The 27919-nt window shown below is 39.5% G+C and overlaps 1 protein-coding gene across 1 annotated transcript in view; it reads right to left on the bottom strand.

The window, feature by feature from the left end:
* The window catches only part of dnah5l (dynein, axonemal, heavy chain 5 like), a gene marked incomplete at its 5' end in the record, with an annotated part of 123703 nt that overhangs the window by 46001 nt on the left and 49783 nt on the right, over positions 1–27919 (bottom strand). The window contains 12 exons of the mRNA XM_036522644.1: positions 4904–5184; positions 6473–7137; positions 7783–7937; positions 11171–11413; positions 12921–13127; positions 15746–16075; positions 20347–20553; positions 20726–20893; positions 21208–21444; positions 23345–23434; positions 24831–25142; positions 25512–25729. Coding sequence (XP_036378537.1) covers positions 4904–5184; positions 6473–7137; positions 7783–7937; positions 11171–11413; positions 12921–13127; positions 15746–16075; positions 20347–20553; positions 20726–20893; positions 21208–21444; positions 23345–23434; positions 24831–25142; positions 25512–25729 — 3113 coding nt within the window. The remainder of the gene's footprint in view (positions 1–4903; positions 5185–6472; positions 7138–7782; positions 7938–11170; positions 11414–12920; positions 13128–15745; positions 16076–20346; positions 20554–20725; positions 20894–21207; positions 21445–23344; positions 23435–24830; positions 25143–25511; positions 25730–27919) is intronic.

Below are 27919 nucleotides of genomic sequence, written 5' to 3'. Positions count from 1 at the left end.
CGATTCAGGGAACAGCGATCAGGCAGAAAACACGGCGGGAACGAGACAGGCAAAAACACACTGCAAAGAACTGGCAACAAGACAGAGACAAGCAGGGTAGATATAGGGCTGGGCTGATGAGGAGATGGGAAGCAGGTGTGTAAGCAGGCAGGAGGGGATGATCGGGTAGGCGGAGACAGGGCGGAGAGTGGGGCAGGGCTAGAACACAAGGAAAACAAAAGCACATGGACAGGGGAAAAAACAAAACACAATAGCTAGGGGGCGGGAGCACTGACAGTCACAGAGACTTTATTTGGAATGCATTGATGCACGGCTACATCACCGGGGCTGAAGACGTGATCTCAGCAGAAGATGCGGAATGCATCTGCATGCATGGTCTGTCTCTCCCCCACTTGATTCAAATGGTACAGTGCCATACTAATCATTGTCATATCCAGACCTAAAGCATACAACATTTTACTATAGTCTTACTTATCACTCATTGCAGGTAATGTAAAACTATTTATGCTCCAGAAGTAATAGCAGACAGCAGAATTTTTATTTGGATATAAAACTGTCAAACCTTGAACCCTCTGGCACCAAGTTCACCAGAAAAGCTGCCCTATGTCACAAAATATTTCTTATGTAGGACTAAACATAAAGTATACTTTTATCTGTTTTGGTAGGTGCTGTGGTGTCTTATTAGAGTTCCAATTGAGCTGCTTGCCTGTTTTAAAGAAACACCCAGGGGTAATACTGTTTACTGCATCAATCTAATCCCATTTATTGGATGCAGTGAAAATATGGGGAAAAACCCTTGAGACTAAGTCTTGTGAGAAGCTAATGAAATCTGTAAGAAAACACTTTAATTAAAGCATGATCAATAGAATAAGTAGAAAAGACTGGCTTGTATTTGTGAATCTGCACTGTGGATCCAACCAGCCGCTGCATGTGTGTGTTGTTCTGAATTCTTACACAACGTATTGCTGCTATCATCACAGTTGTCTGGCCCTTATTATAAAGCATTAAAAACAGCACACTGGGTCAATAGAAAATACTCCAGAGTTTTTGCACATATGAAATTAAAGGCCAGGACCTTCATTACTACAGCATTGTGTAGTTATGACTATATTCATTTTGGATGTTTTTTGTCAAAGGAGGGAGTGGGGACAAAACAGACTCAGGAAGCAAAGCTGTAATATCCTAATACAGGGTGCTGAATGTGTTCAGAATGGTTGCAGGGTATGTGTTGGTGAAATGGCCTTCAGTTTTCTGTAGTGACAGCAGTACAGTAGCATGACTTCCACAGAACTGTTGTGTACACCACATAAGAGCAAAGGCCAAGCAAGCTGTTTCCTAACTGCCCCCTACTGGTATGTAACATGTACTATCACAGCTTTACTGTCAGGAGTAGAATATAGTAGTTTTTGTATTTCAATACATTTCTGTACTGAAATTTTGACCATCTTTGACAATAAGATCATAATCGTACAGTTACAAAGATGTATGCTTTAAAGCCCACATAACCAGCTTTTGTGAAATAATTATTGTTGATAATTGTGAGGACAAGAAGGGAGAAATTTCTCTGGCAGAAATCAAGAAATCCATTATTTCAAATGAACTGGTAGTGAAGTTCACAAATAAAGTAAGATGCATATATACAGTTCAAAAGACTTAATGGCACTGAGGGTCCTTTTTCACAGGAAAGAGGATCTTTCATCTCTCTCCCACATTTGAGGTACTGAACTTTGTCTTAAAACAGTGCTGTATGAATGGATTTTAAGAAGAAAATCATATTGTAATGTCCTTTGGGTAAGGGCATCTGCCCACCCCTGGCATGCTGTAGTTAGAAAACCTTGGCATGATTATGTTGTACTCCTGACAGTAGAGCTGTGATAGTACATGTTACATACCAGTAGGGGGCAGTTGGGAAACAGCTTGCTTGGCCTTTGCTCTTATGTGGTGTACACAACAGTTCTGTGGAAGTCATGCTACTGTACTGCTGTCACTACAGATAATGATAATTTAGTTTTTCTAATTTTTCACTCCATGTTGGGAATTGGAGGTTGTGTATGTAAAGCATGTCACACCACTGCAGAAGTGCTGCAGAATAACAGGCACAGTCTTCCAATACACTTTCAGTCAGTCCAATGCAGTCAATTTCTGTTTTTTGCTCTACAAGTCCCACACTGCTCACAAGAGTGCAAATGCTGAATGGAAAATAAGTGAATCCCTACTGATGTCATCTGAGCAACTCTTGTGTCTAATGAGTGTCTAATGAGTCGCTGGCAGGTACTAATCAGCACTGCGATGAGGGGGACCCTGGCTAAGGTAACCTGTGAAGTGTATCCACTATGCAGTTATATTGTCTTGCTCTGTACTTTTGGTTATTATTGACACATGAGACATCCCAGACCCTGACAGACACTGTCTTGGGACCAGAACCTTAAGCATCTGTTGTTGCTACGGGGCAAATCTGTGGTATAAAAAGTATCTTAAAATAAAAGGTAGAGCATGTCTAGTTGCTAAACCTAAATAGGCAGGGCGTAGATGGCCTTCAGAAAGATGATTTATAAATTCTCTCTACCCTGACCTTTGCCTTTTTGTTTTTAAGAATAAGAACCTTTAAAATTAGTAAAATGAAAGTGTATGACTTGAGAGGCAAAATAAATAAACACAAACATATTGATCAGAGTCACAGAGAGCTACTGCATGATGTCCACACCTATAAGCATGAAAGTCTTGCTTGAATGGCCTTTCCCTGCTTCTGCTTCCAGTGAGGGCACATTCCATTTACTGAAAACAGGATTCAGCTGTGAAGAGCAGTGGGGCAAGGGTGATGCTTCACACGTCTTTTAAGGACAGCCAAGGTTAGCCATTTTTGCCTCTGTGATAAGATCTACTGGCAGTAGATGAAAAGGCTCCCTTGATGTCAGTGAAGGCAAGTAATGACATTAGTGGATGTTTCTCAACCAATTAATGAGCTGCCAAGGAGACCCTCCCATCCAGTGTGAATGGAGTGCTGCCAATTTAATCCAATTGCCTTTGGGCAAGAATGTCTCATGTTAGTCAAATTGTGGCATGGGCAAGAGAAAAGCAGGAAATGTTGTGTTTTGGAGTGGCAAAGAATTGCTTTCTTTCAAATGAAAGAAGGAGTTTTAACAAGAACCTAAAATCCTTTGATGGCTGGTAAAAAATTCAAACTATTTTATGGAAGTACATAAATACATAATTTAGGTTCAAACAAAAAAAAGTATGCTACTCACACCATAATCACTTAAATTGGCATACATCTTTAAAATGGGTCTAATATGTTGAGATCATACCAGCAAAACCACTTTCATTCTGTCTTGGGCCTGAGCTGGAGAAAATAAGGACAACACTCCGAAAATCAACCGACTTCCACACACCACCCAGGCCTGTTTTTCTGGCCCCTTGTTCACAGATGCTACTCAGGTGCAATACTGGTGAGTGAACAGACCACAGCAACCTGCTGTCATTTATTCTGGAAAAAATGTGTTTGCTGGTGAACAGGATTCTCTTCTATTTCCTTTTTTGCTGAATGTCTACTGCCTATCTAGTAGCTTCTGAGTCTAGAGTATACTGGGAGCCAGTCATTGCAGCTGCCAACTCAAAGGACCACAGAGGAAAAACAACCTATTTGATACACGGCTCGCACACACTGACAAATAAATCCCTGCCTGGCAGACCCTCACAGTGTTTTCAATGTGGGGGAGCTGGCACATCTACACTAAATTTGTTAAACATGCATATCCGTCAGCTGAGGAGACACATTTCATTTCAAACCAAATTTTTCTCTGTATTTTCTAAGAGAAGCATGACTGGGCCGACACAAATGCAGAAAAGACATACAAAAGAACTGAATCACTTTCGTCTGAAACTGGCATGACCATGGTCTGGTTTTAAAATTCAAGACTCTCAGGACTGCAGATAGAAAGATAAACAAAAGCAACATCCCACTCAGCTGAGTTTTCTGGCTTTGTTTTTTTTTCTTACAAACAACTGTTGTCTAACCAGTGCCCATTTCCCCTTTATCCTTGGAAATGGATTGAAATATGGATGTGCAAGAAAAGCAATGACCAGATTGTGTGAGAGGGATTTTAGTCAGCACAGAAACTAATTCCAACACTGGACAAAGAACTGATAGAACTTGGCCAGCCATGATTACTAACTTTCTCTTGGAGGCCACATTTCCGTTCACAAAGCACAAAATATGCAGTTTGCGCAAACTGTATCCCACTCAATAACTGAGAAACACAGGTGTCTGTTCCTAAAACCAAAAATGTAAGGAACATATTCTAATGTACAGCTGTAAAAGCAGTGTAGTCTATATATAAAACATTCATCAGATATTACAAAAATTCATTTATAACCACTTCCATGAAAGTTCATTTATGCATATGTTTTAGAAAAAGATGTAAAATTACATATAAAGTAATTTCGTTCTAGAACAATGTTTCCTATGAGCAATCAATACTTTGCATTAAAAAACATGATATTCCCACTCTTACATCCGTCAAAGTGGTAATGGCCACTAATCTAATTAAAAGACCAATCTCCTTCAGTCAGCTCAGAATGTGAACCTATACAGTGTAAATTGATTATTTCAGATATAATATGAAAGCCAAAGAGGTTTTCAGAGCATTTTACAGTGAGGTGGGGGATAAGGGTGGTGTAGACCATGTCTTGGGGATGCATGGCAGCCACTGTCTGTCAGAATGCTCACCCCCTTTTTCCACATATCTTTAATGACTGCAGTGAGTCAGGATCTTAGTTTAAGTCTAGTCTGAAAGATGGCAGCTCCCTCAGCACAGAGTCCCTCTCTCTGAACTGGGGCGTTGGTCAAAATCTTGGTCCAGAAGACAAACTGATGTGAGGTGAATTGCTGAGCATCCACACTTACCTGCAGTGCAGCCTCAGCTGCAGCCAGAGCGGGTTTGGCCGCCTCAAGTTTTGATTCTGCTACCGCCTTGTCTGCTTCAATCTCATCAACAATGGCTTGGGCTTTGTCCTTCACCTTCTGCACCTGCATCTTAACCTTCTCTGCTGCCTGGGCCTTGACCGTCACCTCCTGCAAGACACTATCTGCTTTCTTGGATGCTACCTCAAGGTCCTTCTCCTTGACCGCCAGCTCCTTGGACAGCTGGTTTACGGAAACCTCAGCCTCCATAAGCTTAGCTAGTCCTGAAAAAAGAAAAGATGGACAGGGTGGACAAGAGGTAAGTGCAAGTATTTCCACTTGTTACAGTTAGGTTCTCTGTAGTTTTCATTGTTCACAATGTTATAACAACCAAATGGTGCATTTTATCCTACTATATCAATAGTTTAATCACTTCAATCACTATTTCTGTTCAGTTTAGAAGTATTGTTTATTGTCCTTAAAACACTTAAGAATACTATGCATTTATAAATCCTTGATGAAGCCTGAATATGTGAAATATTCATCACTAACAAATACATGGTAATATTAAGTCCAATGTTAATAATAGTTAATCCATTATTAAAGGGGATTATAATACAAATTGTTTAGTATATACCAACAATATTACAATAAGTGTTGTTTCTGTGCTGTATGTATGCATAGTTCACATTATAATCTTCTATGCAATTTCATACAATGGCAACCCTGCAATCCTGGCCTTATCCCAAATAAAACATTTACTAACATTTATGTCAGACAGTACATCACAATTTTATGATGCATGGTCCCACTATGTTCTATTAGGTATTTACCAAACCATATTCTGAAGAATAACCATTTTGTTTCCTGTGGATAAAATTCAAAGCAAACATTTACCTTTATACATAGCAAACTTGGACTAATAGTTTGTTAAAACATTGTCTACAGAGAGAAACACTGTTTCAAGTGAAGGAAAACATACCATTGCTGAAAACTATATTTGCAAACAAATACTTATGCAAATGAATCTTTTATCCACACACTAACACATTTTCCTTACTTAAATGCGAAGAGTGCATGGCACGCTTTGACTGTTTCACCTTTAAGTATACATTTTATACAAAGAAAAATATTGCCTGTTGAAACAGTAGGCATAAGTAAAATTTGTTGTCGGATAGGTGTTACACATTCTGCAATAACATGTTACGTTTTCAGTCAGGAACAACTGCTTCCAACTCTTCAACTGTCACAGAAAAATGGACAGTTATGGTCAGTACGAACAGCTTTTTTGTGCTTTTGTTTTGACAGCACATATTTATTTTCCAACCAAACTTGATATGTTTCACTCTCTTTAAACTAGTAGAAGAAACCAATAAGTTTGAAGTAAAACTCAATGAGTTCAATCATCTGAGTCAATGTATGCATAACTGGGAGCCCTAGGCTGCATTTTTCAATACTGTTCTACCCTCAGCTTTGAAGAATCTCTAATCTACATTGCTTAGCAAGGTACCACTCAAAGGAATCAGAAGACAAAGACAACTTAGTTTTTGGTAAAGGAATGTTTCAGATTACCTGTTTTCATGCGCTCTGCAAGCGTGCCGACATGGGCACTCTTTTCAGAATAGATGATCTTATAGCCCTCAATGAAGGAGAGGTAGGACTTGGGTGTGACATAGGTCTGGCGGCGGAAGCGCTCAAAGTAGTCCACACATTTCTCTGCAACCAGGTCCTGGAACGTCCCCATGGTGTTCACCACACTTTGCTTGACCTCCTCAGAGCATTCGATCTGGTAGTGGTTGAGGAAGTGCTGGGCCACGGCCACCAGGGCATCCCGTGGCCAGCGCTGGAACCAGTCCATGGTGCAGCCCGAGATAAGGCCGGGGAACTTGAGCGCACGTGTGCGGAACTTCTCCCCCACTGGCGAGAAGCACAGGACCACATGGAGGTTGCTGCGCACACGTGACAGGAAGTAGTCGTAGAGGTTCTCGGCGGTGGGCGGCCGGCGCGGGTGTTCCCGCTTCATGACTGGGATGAGATCCTGCGTGATCTCATCCACCTCGTCCCGCGCAAACAGGTTGGACACCTCGCCGGAGGCCAGCACATTGTTCATGTACTCCAGGAAGGACTCGTCCTTGATCTCGTTGTCAGTGAAAATGAACGTGATGCCTTTTCCCTTCTGACCCGCAGTGCGGTAGAGCAGCTTTAAGTCATCCATGAGATTGCTGGTATTGTATGTTCTGAAAATTACAGATGAGAGTCTGCTTCAACCATTTCAGAAACAAATGAATAAGAGGAGAGCTATGTTCTATTTTCCATTTTAGCAGGAGATTTGGGTTTCCAACAGGACTACATTAACATACAGGGCGAAAAGGGCGCATAAGGCCAAAAGAGACAGGATATTCATTATGATGCTAAAACAGTCCTATTCTCCATTTGCATGCATCGAATTACAGGACAATGCCATAGTATTAAATGATATGTGAACATTAACTGTGTAAACTAGACATTGTTACCAGCATTCTGTCATTTATTATCAACTATGCCATTTACATACTTAGTTTCACTGGGGAGACTTCCAATACCAACACTGGTCCTGTACACTACATTTTTCTTTCATGGTGGAAACTAGACACTATATTTTTATGAATTGATCATTAATTAGCTTTTTTAACGGCTTTTAAGGATTCCTATTTCCTGTCCTAATTTCATTACAGCACGCCCTTCATCTGGTGGTCACTGAGAGGAGATGCTCAAAGGTACATCGTCTTGATTAAACATGTAATCTTCATTTGCCATGTGTGCCCCAGCACCATCGTGAAAGTTAGCGTCTTCAGACCATGTGGCATAGATGCAAAAAGTATAACGCTGGTGTAACAGCTTACCGTGTCAGAGTGATCTGGAAGATCTGATACCCGGCAATGAATGAGGCCAGTCGGGTGAGGCTTTGTTTCCCTGAGCCGCCCACCCCCACCAGCAGGGCATTTCCCAGGGGTGTGCGGATGATACGCGAGATCTTCACCAGGTGGATCATGGCATCCTGTCAGTGAAAAAAACAGCAGGACAATCAGTGGTGAGGACTCCAAATCTGCCACAGCAAAAAAAAACAAAAAAAAAACTGACCTTTCTCAATACAGTAATAAGAAGAATGTGGTTTATTCTAAGCGTGGCTGTAAGTTGAAGAGTCACAGATAGATGCTGTATAGATATCATACAACAGAAACATATAGCATTAAATGAGAAAGTAGATAAGGTATGCAAGAACTATCAACTGTGACCTTGAGCAAACTGCTTCACCTGACTGCTTCACTATGTGTCCCACTGTAAAAACTGGTTGAAAAAAATTGCCCTTGAAATTCAACTTGTCTTCTAAATAATACAATAATTTAATAATGCACTGGATATATTAGTTTATTGTGAGGGCTTGTTCACTGCAGGACCTACTATTTCAATCACTCTACTTTCAGAAGTACTCTATGGGTTGAGAATCCTGTAGATGATAACTTCAGAGTAAAATATAATATTGTGCCAAAATTCCACATTTTACCCAGTACATATATAGAAAATAATGCATGCGTTATGTTCAAACATATGTGAAAACTATATACTTTTATTTATTGAGAATAAATTTTCAATAAATTTATTCTCAGGTTTCACTGTTTTTTATTAGGTAATCTCATTTTTTTTCTGAAAAACATAGGTGTCAAAATTATTCGCACTCCTAACAATTAAATAAAATCAAAGTTTAATTGGCAATAAAATTTTAGTTAATTAACTTAATCTAACTCTAAAGGAACTCTAAAGGAACTATTTTGTGTCATCACTTTCCTGTAGGTATAGTATGCATTCAAAATCCCTTTATCATCATTATCACGAACTCAAATTCAATTCAAAAGAGACAGATGGTAATTGACCTTCACAAGTCTGGTAATGGCTACAAAAAATACGTAAATGATTAAACATACCACTTAGCACTGTAAGGGCATAATCAGAAAATTTAAAACATATGTAATGGTTGCAGACTTGCCAGGGGCATGTTGTCCCCATGGGCAGTGAGGAAGATAGTGAGGGAGGCAAATGCTTTAGTAATTTAGTAGTTTAGTACAGTCTTTAGTAATTAACAACAGGACACATACAGTTATTTCTTTTTGGGTGCTTTATACTGTGTCCATCGAGCTCAACCACAATCATAGGAAATTCATACTGCAAATGGTAACAGAACCCCTGGGTCATCCAGAATTGGTGTGAGTTTCCTTTGGCTTGACAGAATGTAACAAAGGGCTCATTTTCCATGTCTTGTTCCATGGTTTTGTTAGGTAATAAGATGTGATGTGTGAAGCTCCTGAAATACCAACCAATCATGAATTCTCCTCCTTCCAGTTATTGTGGCTGAGTATGGCAGTGAGAAATGCACTGATTGTGACAATAGTATCATATTGTTATTATAAATATTACATTAAAGTGTTTAATTACTGTCAAACTAGCAATTAAATCTAATGTCACACTTCAATACTCTATAGGTTGTACATGAGCAGGGTAGAGGGTGGCACTAACACATGTTGCTCAAGCAGATCACAAGGACTAAATCTCCTGATAGCCCTTTTTTATCTGCTTTTAACTGCGTCCAGCCACTTAAATGAGAACAAAAACTTTAAACTGGATGGAAACATAGCAGTGTGAATCAAACATTATGTAACTACTAGGAGCAGGTACAAACTGCAGGAGTATGTACTCAGAGTACAACTAATTACTTAAACTGCAGATGACATCACTCAGGAGTTATTCAAAAGGAGAGGAAAGACATTTAAAAGCCTGTGTAATATGTAGCCTTCAACCTGGAAATTCTAGGTCTGTATTTGCAAAGTAAGACCCTTCTGTCACAAATGGCAAATGCATGATACGCATGAAACACGTTCAATCCCATTACTATTCTCTTAATTTATCACCTGGAGACAGAAAGACATTCCAAATAAATGTTCCATACTGTTTTGGCTTGGTCCTTGCACCATGTATGACCATATGAGTTATATGCATGTACTGTATATTGTTCATGAAACAAATCAATGCAAAACTCAGATGATTCTAGATGGAAGTTTTTTTTTAACTTCTTGCTCTTTATAAACATCAATGAGGCAAAAATATCCTTTCATATATGGCAAAAACGTTCACATAATTCATATATTCTGACAAAAGTGACTTGAATCAAATTTTCTCTCTATCAGGGACACAATGGGGCAATATATTTTACACATACATCTTACAAGAGTACTGTCAGTAAACATTTAGATAAACAAATTCAAATGCAAATCAAGCACAAATAAGACCGATGTCCATGACATACTCCTGTCAGGGCCTGTCAAGAAGTTGAACAGCAGGTTCCAGGCCCTTCCAGGTAGTTAGAAGACCCCTGCTGGTTCTGCCCCTCAAACTGTAATTTGGAACCCAGAGGGAGAGGAACACTGATGTATAATCAGCTACCCTAGGACTGGCTCCTCACAGCCATGCATGATAATTATATATCAAGTACTTCATAAAGTTGCTGTGGAAAACAGGGTGGGCTGAATGCTCAGTGCTGTAGGAAGATGATTTGAGATCACTATAAGGGGGGACAGTCAGCTCACACTTCTGTGAGGAAACCTGTGTGAGCTTTGTTCAGTGCATGTTTGAGCATCATTGTCTTCAGGCGCTTATACATGTAAACTTTTAGCTAATGCGGTCACAATAAAGAACCTCCCTCATTTGTGCCATTGTCTCTACCAGCAGCTGGTGAGGTGCAGACTTTGATGCCCTCAGTAAAGTCAATTATGACATTAATTCCAACCTGGGCTTAACCCCTCTGCTCCAAAGAATTTGTTCCTGAAGAGACACAACAGTGATGACATTGCCAGTTGTCAGATGTACATATATAATACAAAATGCCAAACTTGAGTTTACTTAAGCTGCATGTTTACTATGAAGGAGAGATTAGGTATTCAAACTGATAATGATCCACAAATACTTCCCTCCCTCAGCCCTGCCACCCGAGAGAAAGCAAACATTTCACCTGCTGCTGACTGTACACAGCAACCTGAAGGTGCTTTCCTTTTATCACACCAGAGAGGTCTCATTTCACCTGAAAGATTTATGATAAATAGCAGATAGGGGAATCCCACTGACTGTCTGGGATAGATATCCAAACAATACCCCCTGTCTCTGGCATAAAACAGGCTGTGAGTATGCCTGCCACAAAAAAAAAACACATCAGCATAGTGAGAGAGGTGAGCTGTCCCTCACCCTAAAGAAGACCAGGTCCATTGGGCTGCCTCGCACTGCCTCATTGTACTGCTGAAGAAACAAGGTCAGCCGTTCTGACAAGGCTTCAAAAGATGGGATGGGTTCATAGATCTTGGGGGCCTCCAGGTCGTCATCTTCAGGCTCATCCCCCGTTGCCTCCGGGGCATCCCTCAGGAAGTCCACGAAGTAGGAGTCCCGAGGGGCATCACGTATTAGGGATGCTCCATGGTCCCCTGTGGCAACCTGAGAGATACACATGTGCATAGTGTACATGTGTGTTCACACTATAATTACAAAAGTGAAAGCTGGTATGTAGTAACATACAGTTATATTACTTGTTCATTCACATGAAGGGCTGTCATTTTGTAAATATGTAAATTTTCTGTGAGACATTTTATACCTTTTTTGTACTCTTCTGGTTCAATATTGCACTTCTTCAAATAAAATAGGGTTGAACCAGCATGGGTAGTTCATTTTTTTATTTCTGACCCTTTCTTGGTGGCATTATTAATTGTCATTACAGAACTAACACAAAAGCAGTATTAATGTTTTATTCATCATAGCTCAGCTTGAGTCATACTGTACATAATAAAGTAGTCCCAGGTTAGGCAATTCACATTTTTGATGGAGTGGTTCTCAGTTCTTGGTCTATAATGCAAGGATAGACGGCTATGAAATATATAACAAAAATAACAGAACAGACATTCAGAGCATAAATGCTTACACCATGTATTTATAGAAGGATGTTAAGATATGCTTCAGTTCAATTGCAAAATAGTAAGTAATGCTGGGCTTTTCCTAGACAGCATTTGCTTCTTCTGATTGTCTGCTCCAAATGGTTGTCTGCCCTTAACAGAAAGTGGCAGATTCATTTTGCGTTCCCAAAGAAATATTAAACTCTTTAAGTCATATATGGTGGATTCTCAAGATATGATAGCAGAATGGAATAATCTATTCAAATTATTGTAATGTATTGTGAGAAACTAAAATATAGAAGACAAAATCATTTTTCTAGATTGCTATTTTATTGAGTGTGATTGTGCTCTTGTTTTTTTTTCACTGTCTACCTGTGCTTTGATAGATAACGGCTGATTTATTGCCATGATTTCTTTTTTTAAAATTCTTCTCACATTTTTTCTTCCCTTGATACAACGAGCCAAAGGCGATCCTTACTTAAAAACAATACATCTTCCATTTCCATTAAGAATAAGGTGTCAGCCATTATTCAAAATAACCTACCATTGACATCTCCCTTTTCATCTTTTCAAAAAAACTGTACAAGTCAGCTTTGTATTAATTGCACATGCCTATTGAAAAAACTGTATAATGCAAACAGGACTTTAAAACAACTTCACCCCATTCTCTATCAACATAAAATACAACAACAATAATAGCTCATTCATGAGCCAATAAGGTGATGCATCAAACCTCTATTGCAAATAATTCTCCAAATATGTAGGAAGACCTTTGTAAGTTTCCTTTAGATTTCCAGCCTTTAAAAAAGGTCCTGACCTAGGTCTTTATGGCAGTGGCTAACCTCATGTGGCCCTTCAAGCTTCATATGTGGCCCCTGAAGTGACTTATTAAAAAAAATGAAAGCATCCATGATGAATAGGATTGTGTATGGAATACATAAAACACTTTAGGTAATACAACTGGAATGAACTGAATGTAAAAAAGTTGTTTTGAGGGAAAGTGCATTTTCACAGCATATCCTCTGTGAGAACAACCTGACAATCATCCCCCTCACCTTTTCTAGAGTCATCTCAAACCACTCTTTGTCCTTGTGATTGGTGAAGCGGTCAGCTATGACGCGGGAACACTCGTGGTGGAAGAGGGCCACCAGGACTTCAGCGCTCCTGCACACCTCTGCTGTCACCTTGAGGATGCCCTGCCAGATTCGACTCAGGTCACGCAGATTGAAAATGTAGTGGAACTTTGCAGGTGTTGGCAGCATCTACAATAGTAAATCAAAGCAGTAATATAGTGTCAATACAGAAGTATTACCTTACCCCAGGAGATGCCAAGAATTACTATGATTATTTTTTGTTCATTCATGCTTGAACTACAGTGTGCTTGTATTCACTTTTAATTTTCATGAGCACAGAACAGCATACTGTTACTGTTCTTAAATATTTTTTTTTCTTGCGTTTTGTCAGTACTGTGGTAATACATACATGCTGATTGAATGAAACTTTTCAATTAATCCTTTTATCACTCTAAAAACATTTAAGGAAGAAAGAACTGCTAGATGAATCTGATGAAATGTGAACATGCGTATGACATACAGTTATACAATGTGAGATATCTTTGGGTTTTGGTTTTTGAGCTCTGCAGGTAAAATGCTTTCTTAAACAGTGGAGCCAGTATTTAGTCTAATTTATCAACCAGCATCAACAACATTACTGAAAAACTCCCTATATTGAATGCAGAAATAAATCTACCTTGATTTTCAAACATTTTCTGTCAGGCAAAATTAGAGAAAATTGTGCCAATCAATTTTTGTTTACCACTTGAACTACACTGAGTGTGTGATAATTCGGTATCTTCTCTGAGGGCACTTACAGAAATGAAGTAATTTCCCCACAGATACATTTTTGAAGGAAGAAAGGTAAACAAGTACTTTACATGCTTACATGGTTTGGCTTCTATATTCTCTTCTAATGTTTCATCTTTACAAAGGACACACATGCCACTTAAGCTTTGTGAGCTTTCACAACCACCTTTGAGTGAAAATATGGATTCGCTGTGTGGGCATTTTCATTTGGCTTATTTCAGAGAAGAAAATAATTCTCATAACATTTCCCAAAACATAACTTTAATAAGCACCAACACTTTGTGCAAAAATGGCACAAGGTTGTTTTTTCCCTTTCAGTTACAATCCAAAAAACACCCTGTATGTTCTGTCAAGCAAAATGCCTGAAAATCAAGCAAACCCAGAGACAAGCACAGAAAATGGGCACAGGTCCACGCCATGCAAAAGCGCCCCTTTGATAAAGACTCTGAGACAGAACTGTTCACCAAAAGCTGGCAGGTTAGAGGTCTGTGGCGAGAGGAGTCTTTGCTGATAATTGGAGCATGAAAAACGAGATATGACATGCACTGTGACCAAAAGCCATGCAAACATGATGACCTACATCTAAGCCAAAAAGATTGGTGGTGGCCACAGCAGCACCCCCACAGACCTAGCAGAGGTCTGTCTGGATATTACTGGTAAGAGAGCAGCCCAGGTAAAAGAAACAGTCTACAGTCATGAGACTGCAGCAGGAAGAGAAAGGAACACCATTTGCATGGCCTACATTGCTGTTGTGTTTTTTTTACAAAGTACTGTTACTGAGAGACTGTAAGATAACAGTAAACACAGGGTACTGAAAGAGAATCATATGTATAATATGTATAATGTATAATATGTCTGCTAAACATGACTAAATGTGGGTGGTGAACAGGTCTAAATGTGTACACAAGTCCCAAATCAAGAACAGGACACTTGATGTAAAATCAGAGTGAAGTTAGACAGTTGGACCTGTGAAAACATTCATAGGTGTATGAAAACAGAAGATTTTATAGCAGCCCCTAATTAATCATTGGTACAAAACATTTTTAGCAGCATTTCACAGAAACCATATTTTGTAACCACATTTTTAGCCACATTTTCATCAGGCATTAAAATAAATTTTCCCAGTTTGAGTTGTCTTGGCAATAGCAAACGACAGCCAGGAGGAATGCAATGGCAAAGAATGTTTGATTTGGGGAGAGGTCTATTCCAATCAAACATTAGTGAATTTGTGTGACAGTGTGACTGTATTGTCAATGTTGGGCTTCTTATATATAAATAATGTTACAAGAGTAATAAAGTAACAATGTGTACAGAGTGGCAATGCTAACGATTATATTGAGAGTGCAACAAGAAATGATTATGATTCAGTATGATTATGATTTAAGTATTCACATAGTGTTGATTCCAAAGATGAATTCTCTTGAAAATCTACCACCCAGTTACAAGTCATACTTATTTGCATCATCCAATTCAGTTGCTCTCCACTCTTTTTCTGTTACATTTTAGTGGCAATATTATGCCAGTGTTCTTATGTACATCACCTCAATGACATGCAAACTGCTGGTCTGCATGTTTAACAATGGTGTCTGCATTTTTTCATATTTTATTTCTCTCTCATGCTATTATTATTATTATTATTATTATTACTATTATTATTGTTGTTGTTATTGTTATTATTGCATTCTAGGTCTGCAGAGTATTGATAGATTGATATAGAGATGATAATTGTAGACGTAGCCTGTACTGACTGAAATAACTGACTGGATCCTTTGTCATCCAAAATAAGGACAGGACTACTGTAAGCAGAGATTATGCTTGAGGTTTGAATGTGGCATAGGAATTTTTATTATTTATGGTGACAACATTAAACTTTAATGTCTCCAGATTTGCCTATATGGAAATCGTGATGTATGTGGAAGTACATTTATTAATGAGGGGGGAATCTTGAAGAGGAGGTGATTAATGTCGAGGTGTAGCTGTGTTTTTGCTATGCATGGAGCCCCACCAACCAATTTTACCTTGGCTTTGACCACCTGCCACAACCTCCTTGTGGTGGGCACCAAAGCACTGGCCAGGGTGCACACCTCCACCGGGAAGCTGCGCTCGGAGCAGAAGTAGCCCTCAGCCACTGTGCAGAAGATCTTGTCAATAGAGGAATTGGAGGGCAGAGTGCAATTAAAGATGCTAAACTGCCTCTTGAGGCGCTGTGGGATGTCGTTGCGGCCTCCCCCAGGGTGGATCATGGCAGCAGCAAGCTGAACGTCCACCACACTGGTGAACTCCCCCGGGCGATCTAGGTTGTAGAAGCCCCCCTGCGCCATCAGTTGACGTACAATCTCGTTTGTGATCTGTTGGAAAAAGGGAGCTCTTCAGAAGAGAGCAATGGCCAGAAAAAAAAAAAAAAAAAATATATATATATATATATATATATATATATATATATATATATATACATAACTATATATAACTAAATAACTAAAAGTAACTAAAATACAGAAATATCATACAGACACTTCATTACTTTCTTCGCAAGTTTAGAATTAGGATCAGGATCTGAGTTGAGACTTGGACTAAGGTATTCCAAAGGTGTCCAGGCATTATTCCCATGGTATCAATAGCTTCATTTTATAATTTGGAATTTGCAACCATAATTTAAAAGTGTTATGCTCAGCACAAATTCATTCCACCCACATTTAGAGCTGCATATGGTTGTCCTGTGGTTTATCCAGAGGAAAGCCATGCATCTACATGAATTTGCCCAATCTACCTTACTGGCATTGTTAACATTTTGCTTAAGAGATAGACAGCTGAGGATATTGTATCAACCCCCCCAGTGAGGCAGATGTGAAACGATCACATGAAAGATGCCTAATGATAGACTTCATCTTTCAATTGCACATATTACTATCTGAATCATTTCAAATGGGTCTTGACAGTTCTACCTGAAAAAATAAGCTCTCACCTCCCACTTGCACTTCCCCTCTTTAAAATGGCACTCAAAAACCAACTAGATATTTCAGGCTTTAGTGTGCTACACTTGTTTGCTCACAGTGACTTGAGGAATGTTCTGGAAAAACTCAATAACCAACACAAAGTTTTGAAAACAGTGACTTAATCCTACGACTGTTACCACATACTCATTACCTGAAAATGGAACTAAAACATAATATATGTCAATGTTTTTCTATTATCAAACACTGAGAAACTAAGAAAATATGAACATTTTATATCAATGCTTTTCACAGATCACATTGACTAAATCAGGACAGAATATTGTTTATTGTGAAAAATATACTGAGAAGCAATATTATTCAATATGAAAGCCACTGAGAGTCCAAAGTAAATTTCCCTTCTTTGTCCACATATTTTTTACACCACAGATTTGTCATTGTGTCAGTCCTATCTTATGCTAACCTTGAAATGACTGAATAAATATGCGACACATGAATTTATAAATACATCATTAAAATACATATATATAGAGCTTGTTTCTATATCTGTCAAACTGACTCCAGGTTAGGACACCTTCATGAACAAAGCAAGGTAGGAGTAGCAGTAGTAACAACATATTAGGGTAAAATGGCAATGTGATTTTGTTGGTGACACTGCCCACAAAGAGATGATACTGTGGATACAGTGCTATATACAAAATCACCAAGAACTGGCACTTGTGGATGCTCATGGTAATGTACCTTTGTGATAGATTTCAGACTTTTTACAATCAGGAGACCATGCATGATCAGCAAGAGTCTTTTTTTCCTAACATTCTCACTATCTCCCCTTAAGGTTCATTTGCATTGCTTCGAATCCTCCAAAGTGGGTGGCAGTCTTTGCCTTGCTGGCTGTAATGTGGTTAAAATCACCTTCATCTTTTATTTTGATAAATTCCTGGCACTAGATTCAGGCCTGTTTGTTATCACAAACCTTACCAAACTCCAAGGTCAGATATATCTACAGTTTTCAGCCGAAAACTTGCTGATTGGTCTGTAGTATAGAGCCACTCAGAAAACATTTCAAACAAAGTTATAATGAGGTGAATAAAGGCAAATGTCCTGTGTTCACAAGGATCATTCTTGCAAAGGACCTGCTTTAGATTAACTCACTTTTAATTTACATGGAAATCTTATTCTCCCTGTCCTCAACCCAAGTAGCAAAAAATATGTGGGCCAAATGCGGCTCAATTACGGCCACCTGACTCGGCCGAGCTTTGGCCTTGAATCTAGGTCCAGGTCCGGCCCGAACACTCAGCTTGAATGTGGCCCGAGTGTGGTATACTGCATGCTTACGAATCGGGCCGCTTTTGGCAATACTACTACTGGCAATTCAGTGCTTATGAAAAACTACTAATGATAAGGTAGGCTTAATAAACAACTCCTACTCTTAATTACACTGTAATCATACTAATAAGGAGACAAACCGGGGTTTTTGTGGAGTTTTGACGCTTCCATTGCTCATCAATCAGCCTCCAATTTTACAACAGTATAAACCAGAGCATAACACACTTAATACCGACGCGGGTGGAGGGAATTACATCATTGATGAAGACAGTTACATTCACGGTGGGCTTAGCAACAGTCAATTGCCCCAAAGCATGCTGGGAAACTCCACCCACGTTATGGCTGTGATGGGTTATCCTTCGCGGTTTCCTGTGGCACATATAGGTTAATGTGCATCTGGGCCGAGTAAACACGCATGGCATCAGTGCTACTGCATTTTGCTGATGCCCTAGCTGTCAGGTGGCAATCCACACTCGGCCAGATGATGGTTGACTAATGCTGAGTCTTAATCGAAGGCGCTGAACAGTTCCTGGACTCGGCCCTAGTCTTTTTGCTAGCTGGGAAGGTAGCCCATCCAGACAAAATTGGGATTGGTTTCACTGCACTAGAAGCTAGGAAAGGTGCGCAGCAGATAATCAACCTTTCCCCAGCACAGCTTTGGAAAGTTTGTAAGACATATTAGAATGTATGTCTATTTTTTCTGCTTCCTTAACTGCGTGGGCAGCACAACACAATTGCTTTTGCATTTGCGTTTCAGGCACTTTAAGGTGTATTTCTAAATGTTTCTTTATCAGGTCCATGCTTTGGGAAACGTGTACTGAACAGTTTTTTTTCTACACACAACAACATACTTTGTTGCATTTCCACTTGTCAAATGCATATAATTCATCAAACATTAATTGGAGCAGTATCTCTATAATGCAGTTGCCACAGTGTAAATGAATGCTTCGGTTTGCTTTCAAGGTTCTTGTAGGCCCAGTGCAGAGTTGATGTTGATCTAAGAACTACAGAAGGGCAAAATGGCATAGAGGTATATAGGCTTACAAAGGCTCAAACACACCCATGCTGACACACAGGGAGGAGAAGAGACTGCTTCTCTGAAAAAGGTATGTTCACAGGATGGGCTCTGAGCACCTCTCGGTCTTTTATAAGAAAATAGCAGCACTGTAACCTTCATATAAGATCATATATTGCAGTAACTGGGAAATCCTTCGGTATCATTATTATTGTCTTTCTTGGATTGCCACTGCCATGGAAAAAGTGATTTATTCCCTTTGGACAGCATGTTAGAAAAGTCTTAACATTTCCTTTTCAGGGCACCTGTTCCAGGTATAAGTGGGTCTGTAACATTTCCTTTTCAGGGCACCTGTTCCAGGTATAAGTGGGTCTGTAACATTTCCTTTTCAGAGCACCTGTTCCAGGTATAAGTGGGTCTGTAACATTTCCTTTTCAGAGCACCTATTCCAGGTATAAGTGGGTCTGTAACATTTCCTTTTCAGGGCACCTGTTCCAGGTATAAGTGGGTCTGTAACATTTCCTTTTCAGGGCACCTGCTCCAGGTATAAGTGGGTCTGTAACATTTCCTTTTCAGGGCACCTGCTCCAGGTATAAGTGTATTCTGCTGGAGGTTTTCTCTTATCATCACTTTCTGGAAGCTTTGTTGTTCCCAGTAGCATTGCAACAAATAGAATGCAACGTGCAATCTCATCCAGCCTTGCTTCGTTTGTACATGAATCAAACACAATGGAATTTCACCAGTGACAGGTACCAACAAATTCATGTTATAGAATTGGCCTCTGGTGAGACATTTTGCCCCTGGGTGTCTGACACCTTGAAAGTTGCCATCAACTCAAAAGGTCTCTCTGTGTCCCAGTGTGGGCTGCAAACTAAATCATCACATCAGCACAAGAGGTATTCAGGAGAAAACAGCAATCTATCATAAGTGAAATTATTTGTATGTTTTTTGATTAACATAAGTTTGAGTCACAACTTGAAAGGCAAAACAATAAACCAGAACTTCAGGTCTAAAACTGAAAATTCAATGAAAAATATAAAAAAGAACATTTTGTAAAAGGATACATATTATTTTCTGCAGAGAAATATTGAATATTTCAAAAAAGAGGTGGGACCTGTCAATACTATCTATTGCTATATCTGAAAAACAGTGGTGCTGATGGATCCAATCAAAGACAAGTCAGCAAGTCGGCCTGGACTAAGAGGGCCTATATCATGAGAGTAGCTCGACAAAAAATTATCTTCCTTGATGACACTGGACAGCCGTACACATTTAATGATTGCTTTTCTGGTCTACTTCACATTACAGACCATTAAATAACACTGACCTGGTCACCCCATTCGTTTATCATAGGCATGTTGATATCATCAATGAAGACCGTCATCTTCTTGCCTGCAGGTGGTCCATAGGTGGTGCCCATCCTCTTGTCGATGTAGCTCTCAATACTCCTCTGGAACATGTTTGGCAGTGTGGCCGAGGAGAAATTCAAGCTTTTGGTTAAGTGGGTTTCTGGGTCATATTTACTGGTGTAGCCCTAAAAGGGTATGGAGATAAGTTGTACAGAGCAGTCATTAGGGAACTGAGCTTTTAACCAATGGGTCGCAGTTATGAATTATATGAATTATATGCCTAATAAAGTCCAGTTTTTAGTCATTTTTGTTTGTAAGAATGGTGGATGGCATATGATAATGTTAATGTTGATAAACCTTGATCATGACTGTCTTGGCTGTGCCCTGCTCGCCAATGAGGAGCACGGCTTTGCCCTGCTTCATCACCGTCTGCATCAGGAAGTCTGTCCGCACATTGTCCACGTTGGGCACCAGGATAGAAGCGTAGTCAGGGACAGAGTCCTTTGGGTATATATATTCAGGCACCTATGGGGAAAAGGTTAAGGCTGGTATGCCAAAGCATGCTTCCAGTTATAGTTTTCATTTCATTTTATGGGACCAATCTCATAAAGCCACCACAAGGTATTAAAATGAACATAAACTGGTAAGAATTTCTGAGATACCACAAGCTCATTTTCCACAATTTTTCATTAACATCACCTTCAAGTCCTTATTACTGCATATGTTTTCATGTATATTACTGAAGGAGAAGAAAGATAGCTTCGTTGGATGTTACTTGCAATATTTTTGAATAAAACGTATAGTGTACAATCCTGTCCCTTTATTTGCCTAACTGGTACCTTCTTTGACCAGTGGTTCCACTCCCCAGTCTCATTCACCACAAACTCAAAGATGGTCTCCTCCCCCTGAGCCTCAGGGAGCTCCAGCGGTGCAGCGTGGGCCCGGAGGAAGGCCTCCATCCTGGCCCGGTCCTCCAGCTCCAGCAGAGCACCGACTGACCACATGACTGCGAACACAAAGAGTCGGGCCACGTGCAGCTGTGCCGTCTGGGTCTCCTCCGCTGGCGGCAGCAAACCCTGTAAATACAAGATGTCCATCGACCACCGCGTTCCCTCTCACCCTCTCATCAATCAAACCACACAGTATACCTCTACAAGACCTCCATCAACCACCAAGGTCCCCTTACCCTCTCACTCTCTCAAACCACACGGTATACCTCTACAAGACCTCCATCAACCAACATGTTCCCTCTCACCCTCTCACTCTCTCAAACCACACGGTATACCTCTACAAGACCTCCATCAACCACCATGTTCCCTCGCACCCTCTCACTATCTCATCAAACCACATGCCATACCTTCTGTATTTAAGTTCAACATTTACTTACACAAACTATGACTTGTGTAAATAAACCCACAATGAGCTCTCAAGCAATACTCATCCAGCTAAAATTTACCTGCAACCCTCAGGAGGCAATTCTCTTGCTTTTACTTGGGTTTTAACATCTAAGTTTTATCTCTATGTATGGGTATTCCATTAAATATTGATAATTATTTATGCAAAATGAATTATGGCTCATCCAATAAATATTTGCTAACTCATGCAATGTTATTATTTACTATAAACTCCATTGTACCGCAAGAGCAGACTGAAAAAAAAAATACATAATACAGACATGGCTAGGATCTCCTCTATTATAGGGAAATAGAGTCCTTTCTCCAAGCATGCTTACTCCAACCTCACTTCTTCAGTTCTTCAGCTTGTATTCTCCTCTGCTACTCTGGTGTAATTACATTTTAAAAGAAGAAGCCAATGTAATAAATTGCCGTTTTTAACTCATCCAACAGTTGGAAAACAGGAACAGGAAAACTAACAGTTTGTCTCTTCCCATCTCTCTCTCCCCATTTTGTACTACCTTCACCATCTCACTCTCAGCTGATCTTGATCCTAATGGGCTGGAATGAGAGTGCACTAATATCATAGCTATTATCCCCCAGGTAGTCTTCACTCATTCACTCTTCACTGCTCATTTGCAGTCCTTTCATTGTGGTGAATTTACAGTATTATCTAAGAGGAAAGCTTAGCTCAGCAAAGTCCTTAGGGCAAATTAGTTCAAAAGGGAAAGTGAAACTTTCCTGGCTAGAGTAATCACATAATTGTAATTAACCAGGAATTACATTTTAAAAGCAACTGAATGCAGGCACTTAGGTATTACAATGAGGTATATGAATGTTAATTTTGTTGATATTTTCCTGTAGGCTGGAAACCTTTTGTTCTTTATTAGGGTATCATAAATGTCAAACGTTTAGTGAAGTAGATATTTCACAGACATATTATAGAAATTAATGACACTGATTTACTTTAATCATCTGTGTTGTGATCCCTTTTGCTTCAATTATATTTTGTTGTTAAATTGTAACTGATGGTGACGATACTTGAATTCTGATACTTGAATTTTCTTCTTTATTCATCCTTATTATGCTTGCATCTTGGGATGTATGTGTTTCTACCACTTTTATTGTTGTTGTTTTTTTTTTTTTGGAATGTTCAATGGTATACCAGAATGATTCTTTTTAGGATAAATATAATGCAAGGTTTGATTTTAATGTGGGTTGGTGTTTTTTCATTGTTTTTTTAAGCTTTCAATCACAATTCAAATTATCTGCACACGTCTCTGACTCCTGCAAGAAGTCCAACATTCTCTTGACAGCAAGACACTGCTCTAATGTAAAGCCTTTTGTGCAAAGCATTTGTCCTTTTAAACAGTGCATCTGTCATACAATGTCGTGAAGAAGATGACATCGTAAAACACAATGAATCAAATGTGTCTAACCACTGGAAGACTTGGCAATCTATATATAAAATTTTTCCCCACATTACACATAAAGGCACTCTTATTCAATCCCAGTAGACCAATTCAGAGCTCAAAAATAAATTATCCTCTTGCAAGGGAGCTACATCTGCTGGCTCACTTACTTGCAAAAGGTCAATAGCTTGTTTGACATACATGCACTCCAGGATGTGCATTTTTGGAGACACGGTGGTGGAAACAAAGTTAATTAAATCCTGTGGAGAGAAAAGAGAGAGGTTGCTGCCAATGCCTGTTTCCTGTCCAGCAACACTATGAGTCTGTGATAATCATGCCAGTCTGTCAGTCATTCATAATGATGAGGAGGAAGAGGCAGGCACTGCTAATGGCCACAGTTGGTGTCTGACATTAGCTGACCCAGCTGTAGTAAAACATTAATTCACTCAAACAGATGAGTGGTAATGAAATTTGTTTTGTTTGTTCCTTTTTCATCTGAAGAATTTTTTAAATGTCTGTTTCATATACAGTAAAAGACTTGGAATTGAATGATGAAAATTGTGTAATGACTGACAAAGTGAACATCTGACAAGGTCTTTGGGGTTTGTGTTTTTGTAACTTATGTTGAAAGAGTCACTCTCAAAAGGGAAAAGCTATAGCTCTTTGCAGAGTACTAAAGGACATCTATTCTTCAGATTCTTCAGCCAGCACTGACCCACTGTCCACACTAAGGCTTTTACAACCCCCAGGTTCAAGTCACACCAAATAGATGTTTTAAGTAACATAAAACAACTTGGCTCCTAAAAGCCAGTTCTGCATTTTGGCAGAAAAGAGTGAATTACATGTGATTCAACAGATTAGCAAAGACATAGAGAAAATGACACCACTGCTATGTGATTGGAAAATTTCACAAGATGTCCTAAAAAATGCCACATCCAAAGTAAACTGAAATGGTGTCTGTGGCATTTTGCTATCCAGCCACACTGTCTTGGCTCCCTACAGTGTGAGCTAACAATATACTGAAGCTATCAATCATTTCTGCGGAAGAAACCAAAATGTTATTCCACCAGCTCAGGTTTTTATGAATATGAAATAACTATTGGGTATTGTACAGTATATTCACAGTAAAAATATTTTTTAGCTCAGATCAAAATAATACTAACCAAAGATAATATTGACCCAACATCTACTGTTTTCCTCAACCACGTAAGAGAGCCTCCACTCCTAGTTCTGCTGGTTCATAGCTCTGGGGGTCTACACTTCTCATGGCGTGACTAACACTTGTAATTATATCTGACTAAAGTTCCCACCCAGTCAATGGATTTAATTATGTAACAAGTACAATGACGTATTGCAGACCCTCTCCAAGAAATTGCAAAAAATCAGCATAAGTACTAATTCTATAACATCATTACTGCACCACTTTGACTTGGATGAACAGACTGCCACAGCCAAATGAAATGTCCCCAGGGAAAAGGTCAGTAAGACCTGAGGTGAGAGAAAAACAGATCCAATTTAGATTGAGCCTAGTTTAGCCCAGTTGTTAAATGCTTTGCTAGAATGCTGCAGCCCTTTGGAACAAACGCTGAGAAGCTCCAGGACAGATGCAGGAGGAAGGCACAGGAAGGCATGGCGATAAGGAGACCTGGTTCTAACCTGGAAGACACTGCTAAAGCAGCCCCACAGTGTTTTGGCCTGTGAAGGGGGCACCTTCTGCAGCCAGGCCTGCAGGATGGGCTGCCAGTCCAGCACAGAGGAGCTCATGAACACCATTCCGTTGCGGGAGACAGTGGCTGGTGAAGCGTTGTCAATGTTGTGTGGCTCGAACACCACTTTGCAGTTAGGAGCCATGGGGATCCGATCCCCATTAGCCAATGTGAGGGTCTTGTTGTCATCAAGAACTGAGTTCAGGTTCTCAATCCAGATGGCATCTACTGGACCATCTAATACTATCCATATGTGTTCTCCCTGAAAAACATGGAAACAATATATTCAGTAGGAATGATTCAATTTATTAGGCATTGATTATTTAAGGTGATCATAAGTATGTGCAGGATTGCACCGGACAGTTTCATTGCATGTGGAGTTAACAGTATCAAATGAGTTCTGTATGTGCTACTACAGCGTGCTTCTTTCAGTCCCCAGTATAATGCTTTCTTACAAAGGGAGGTACTGAGATATATGCATAACATTCATGGATTTCGTACAGATGCCAGATCTGTCATGATACACTATTTCTAATGGATTTTGCAGCCTTTCTAACACACTAGAAAGATAATTGAATTTTACCAGCTTTGGATGTGGCCATTGCCACAGTAGGAACATCTAATGTACAACCTTCTTGGCTTTCAGAGTCTTCCTCCAGAGGGTGGAGAACACCCCATCCGTCCAGTCGTTGGTGGCCACATCAAGTGTGCCAAACATCTGGGATGCGGTTATGGCCTTAGGATTCATCCTCATCTCTCTGTGGGGAGCACCGCAGTCTGTCATTGCCCTCATCAGTGTGTGGATGCAGGTGGTCTTTCCTGCTCCACTGGGGCCCAGTGTCATCATACCTGGGGATGGAGAGCACAGGAAATCACCTGACTGGCCCTCAAAGCAGGCAGGGCTCTGAGAGGCTGTCATCAGTCTGCCTCAGGTCCTCACATCAAGGGAAAGAAAGCCTGTCCAATGGAAAAAACTAAAAAAACTTTACCTTACCTTTATCATATAATATGAGTATGGAGCTCGAAATTCATTTTGTGTTTACAGGTCAATGTTGCTTTGATAGTGTGTTCAGTTGGAAAAAAAGACCAGGGAGAGGAAGAAGGACTACATTTTTCACTGGTCAAGAGCATGCAGGACTCCAGAGGTCGGTCTACTTCATCCCCTGCTACTCGTCCTCCTCTTCTCTGCTCAAATTCCTCCAATAACTATTGGGTTGCTCTCTGACTTGTATGGTGAATGGTGAAATGCACTACCCACGTACGCAAGGACAGCAGTCATTCACTGCCTGCATTTGGCTTCTTCATCCATTACTGAGACCCCAGCATTACATGGGTATTCTGAGATTCTGAGTCTGAATTATAAATCAACTTGAAAACTAAATATTTTTTTTTACTAATTGTGAACAATGTTAGTCACTGTGAAGTTATTCAGCTGCTTTATTGTGACTGTAGACGCAAAGTGTATTTGTTCTGTTTGTGTATCTACTAATGTTCTGTTAGCAAGGAGTGCCAAATGAATGAATCAATAAATAAGACAAAACATCAAATACACAACACCTTAGCAAGCATAGCTAATCTGAATATCTGTACTTATAAATATCCAGGTCTGATGTAATATTGCAATTAACCAAATGCAATCATAGTATGCTCGATGTCCCTTTAATGAGTGACCTTCACATAATATGCAAGGGCACACTTGCTATAAATAACCTAAATAACACAATAGTTTCCAGCTCTGAGAACTACTTAATCACTATTAATTACAGCTTACTTTAATTGCTTTAATTACTTTACTTTAATTGCTGTCTCCTTATGACTCTTCTTACGGGACATATGATGACTAGAAAGTGGTCAAGCACACTGGGCAAGTAGATTATTAGAAACTTTCTATAGGCTGTTTTTGAGGCTTTCTGTAGAAATAAATGATCCTGTGTTGTTTTACAATACAAGGTATTCCACATTAATGTCAGCAGGTAAGCGGTTGACTTTCACTGAATCATTTTGCATAAAGATGAGACATAATAAGGTCTGACAACAGGATGAAAAGTTCAGTCTTCAACTGTAAGATGACTTTGTGTTCCGTCATCAGCCATTTTCATTTTCATAAAAACTGCTGGTTTATTCCTGTATTCAACAAAAGCACTAACGTGGGTGTCTGCATATGGTCACAGCATTAAATCTGAGTTTTCTACCTAGCTGAGGTTCAAAATGGATTAAATTTGCAAACCAGCAAGCTAGCAAATACAGCTGACAATGTATTACTCTTGCGTCCTTGCTAGCTAGCGTGTTGAAGTAAATCATAAATCGTTAATCATCTAACCATGTGGTTGCTACATATGAAGATAAGATGTCATGTGCTCTGTTGTCATGGATTCAGTGATTTTTGCCTCCAACTGTAAGATGACTTTGTTACATGTCAGCTTAATACACAGTGCTATGTTTATGAATACATGCCATGGTCTCAGTTCTCCCAAAAGGGAATACGTTTCTCAGTGAATTTGTCACGTCCATTGTGGCCAAATAAAGACAATCATTGTTCTCATTAATAAATGGCACATTGGCAATTCATTTAGCTATTTAACAACAGATCCTGTCCATCAACAATAATAATGGTAACAACATATACTCTAATTTCACTAGGTGTCTGCCTATCTCACCAGCATAAGAAGTCTAAGGAGCTGCAGTGTGTAAAGAAGCTGCTGCTGACATCATGTGTTCTGGAGGTCACTAATGCATTGACAGTAGGGGTTGCAGCAATAGGAGCATTGGCTACTATATGTTAATAACATTTTGTCTACGTATAGAAGTCTGAAAATAGCATGGCTCTCCTTTTCCAAAATACAAGCTGTGTGTTAGAACAGCACTAAGTTTGGTGAATAACAATTATGTAACCATTGCAACACATCAGAAACTCTAACTATATATTTTGTTGAATATATACAGTAATACTGTAATAAGGTGCATGTTCAGGTTTTGTTGTTGTGATCATTTAAATGTAAACTAGTACATACAGACAAAGTATCCATTCAATTTATTATG

This window comes from Megalops cyprinoides, chromosome 2 (genome assembly GCF_013368585.1).
Source record: "Megalops cyprinoides isolate fMegCyp1 chromosome 2, fMegCyp1.pri, whole genome shotgun sequence".
Classification (NCBI taxonomy): Eukaryota; Metazoa; Chordata; class Actinopteri; order Elopiformes; family Megalopidae; genus Megalops; species Megalops cyprinoides.
Note: the sequence above shows the minus strand (reverse complement) of the source record. Positions and strands in the feature narration are given on the sequence as shown.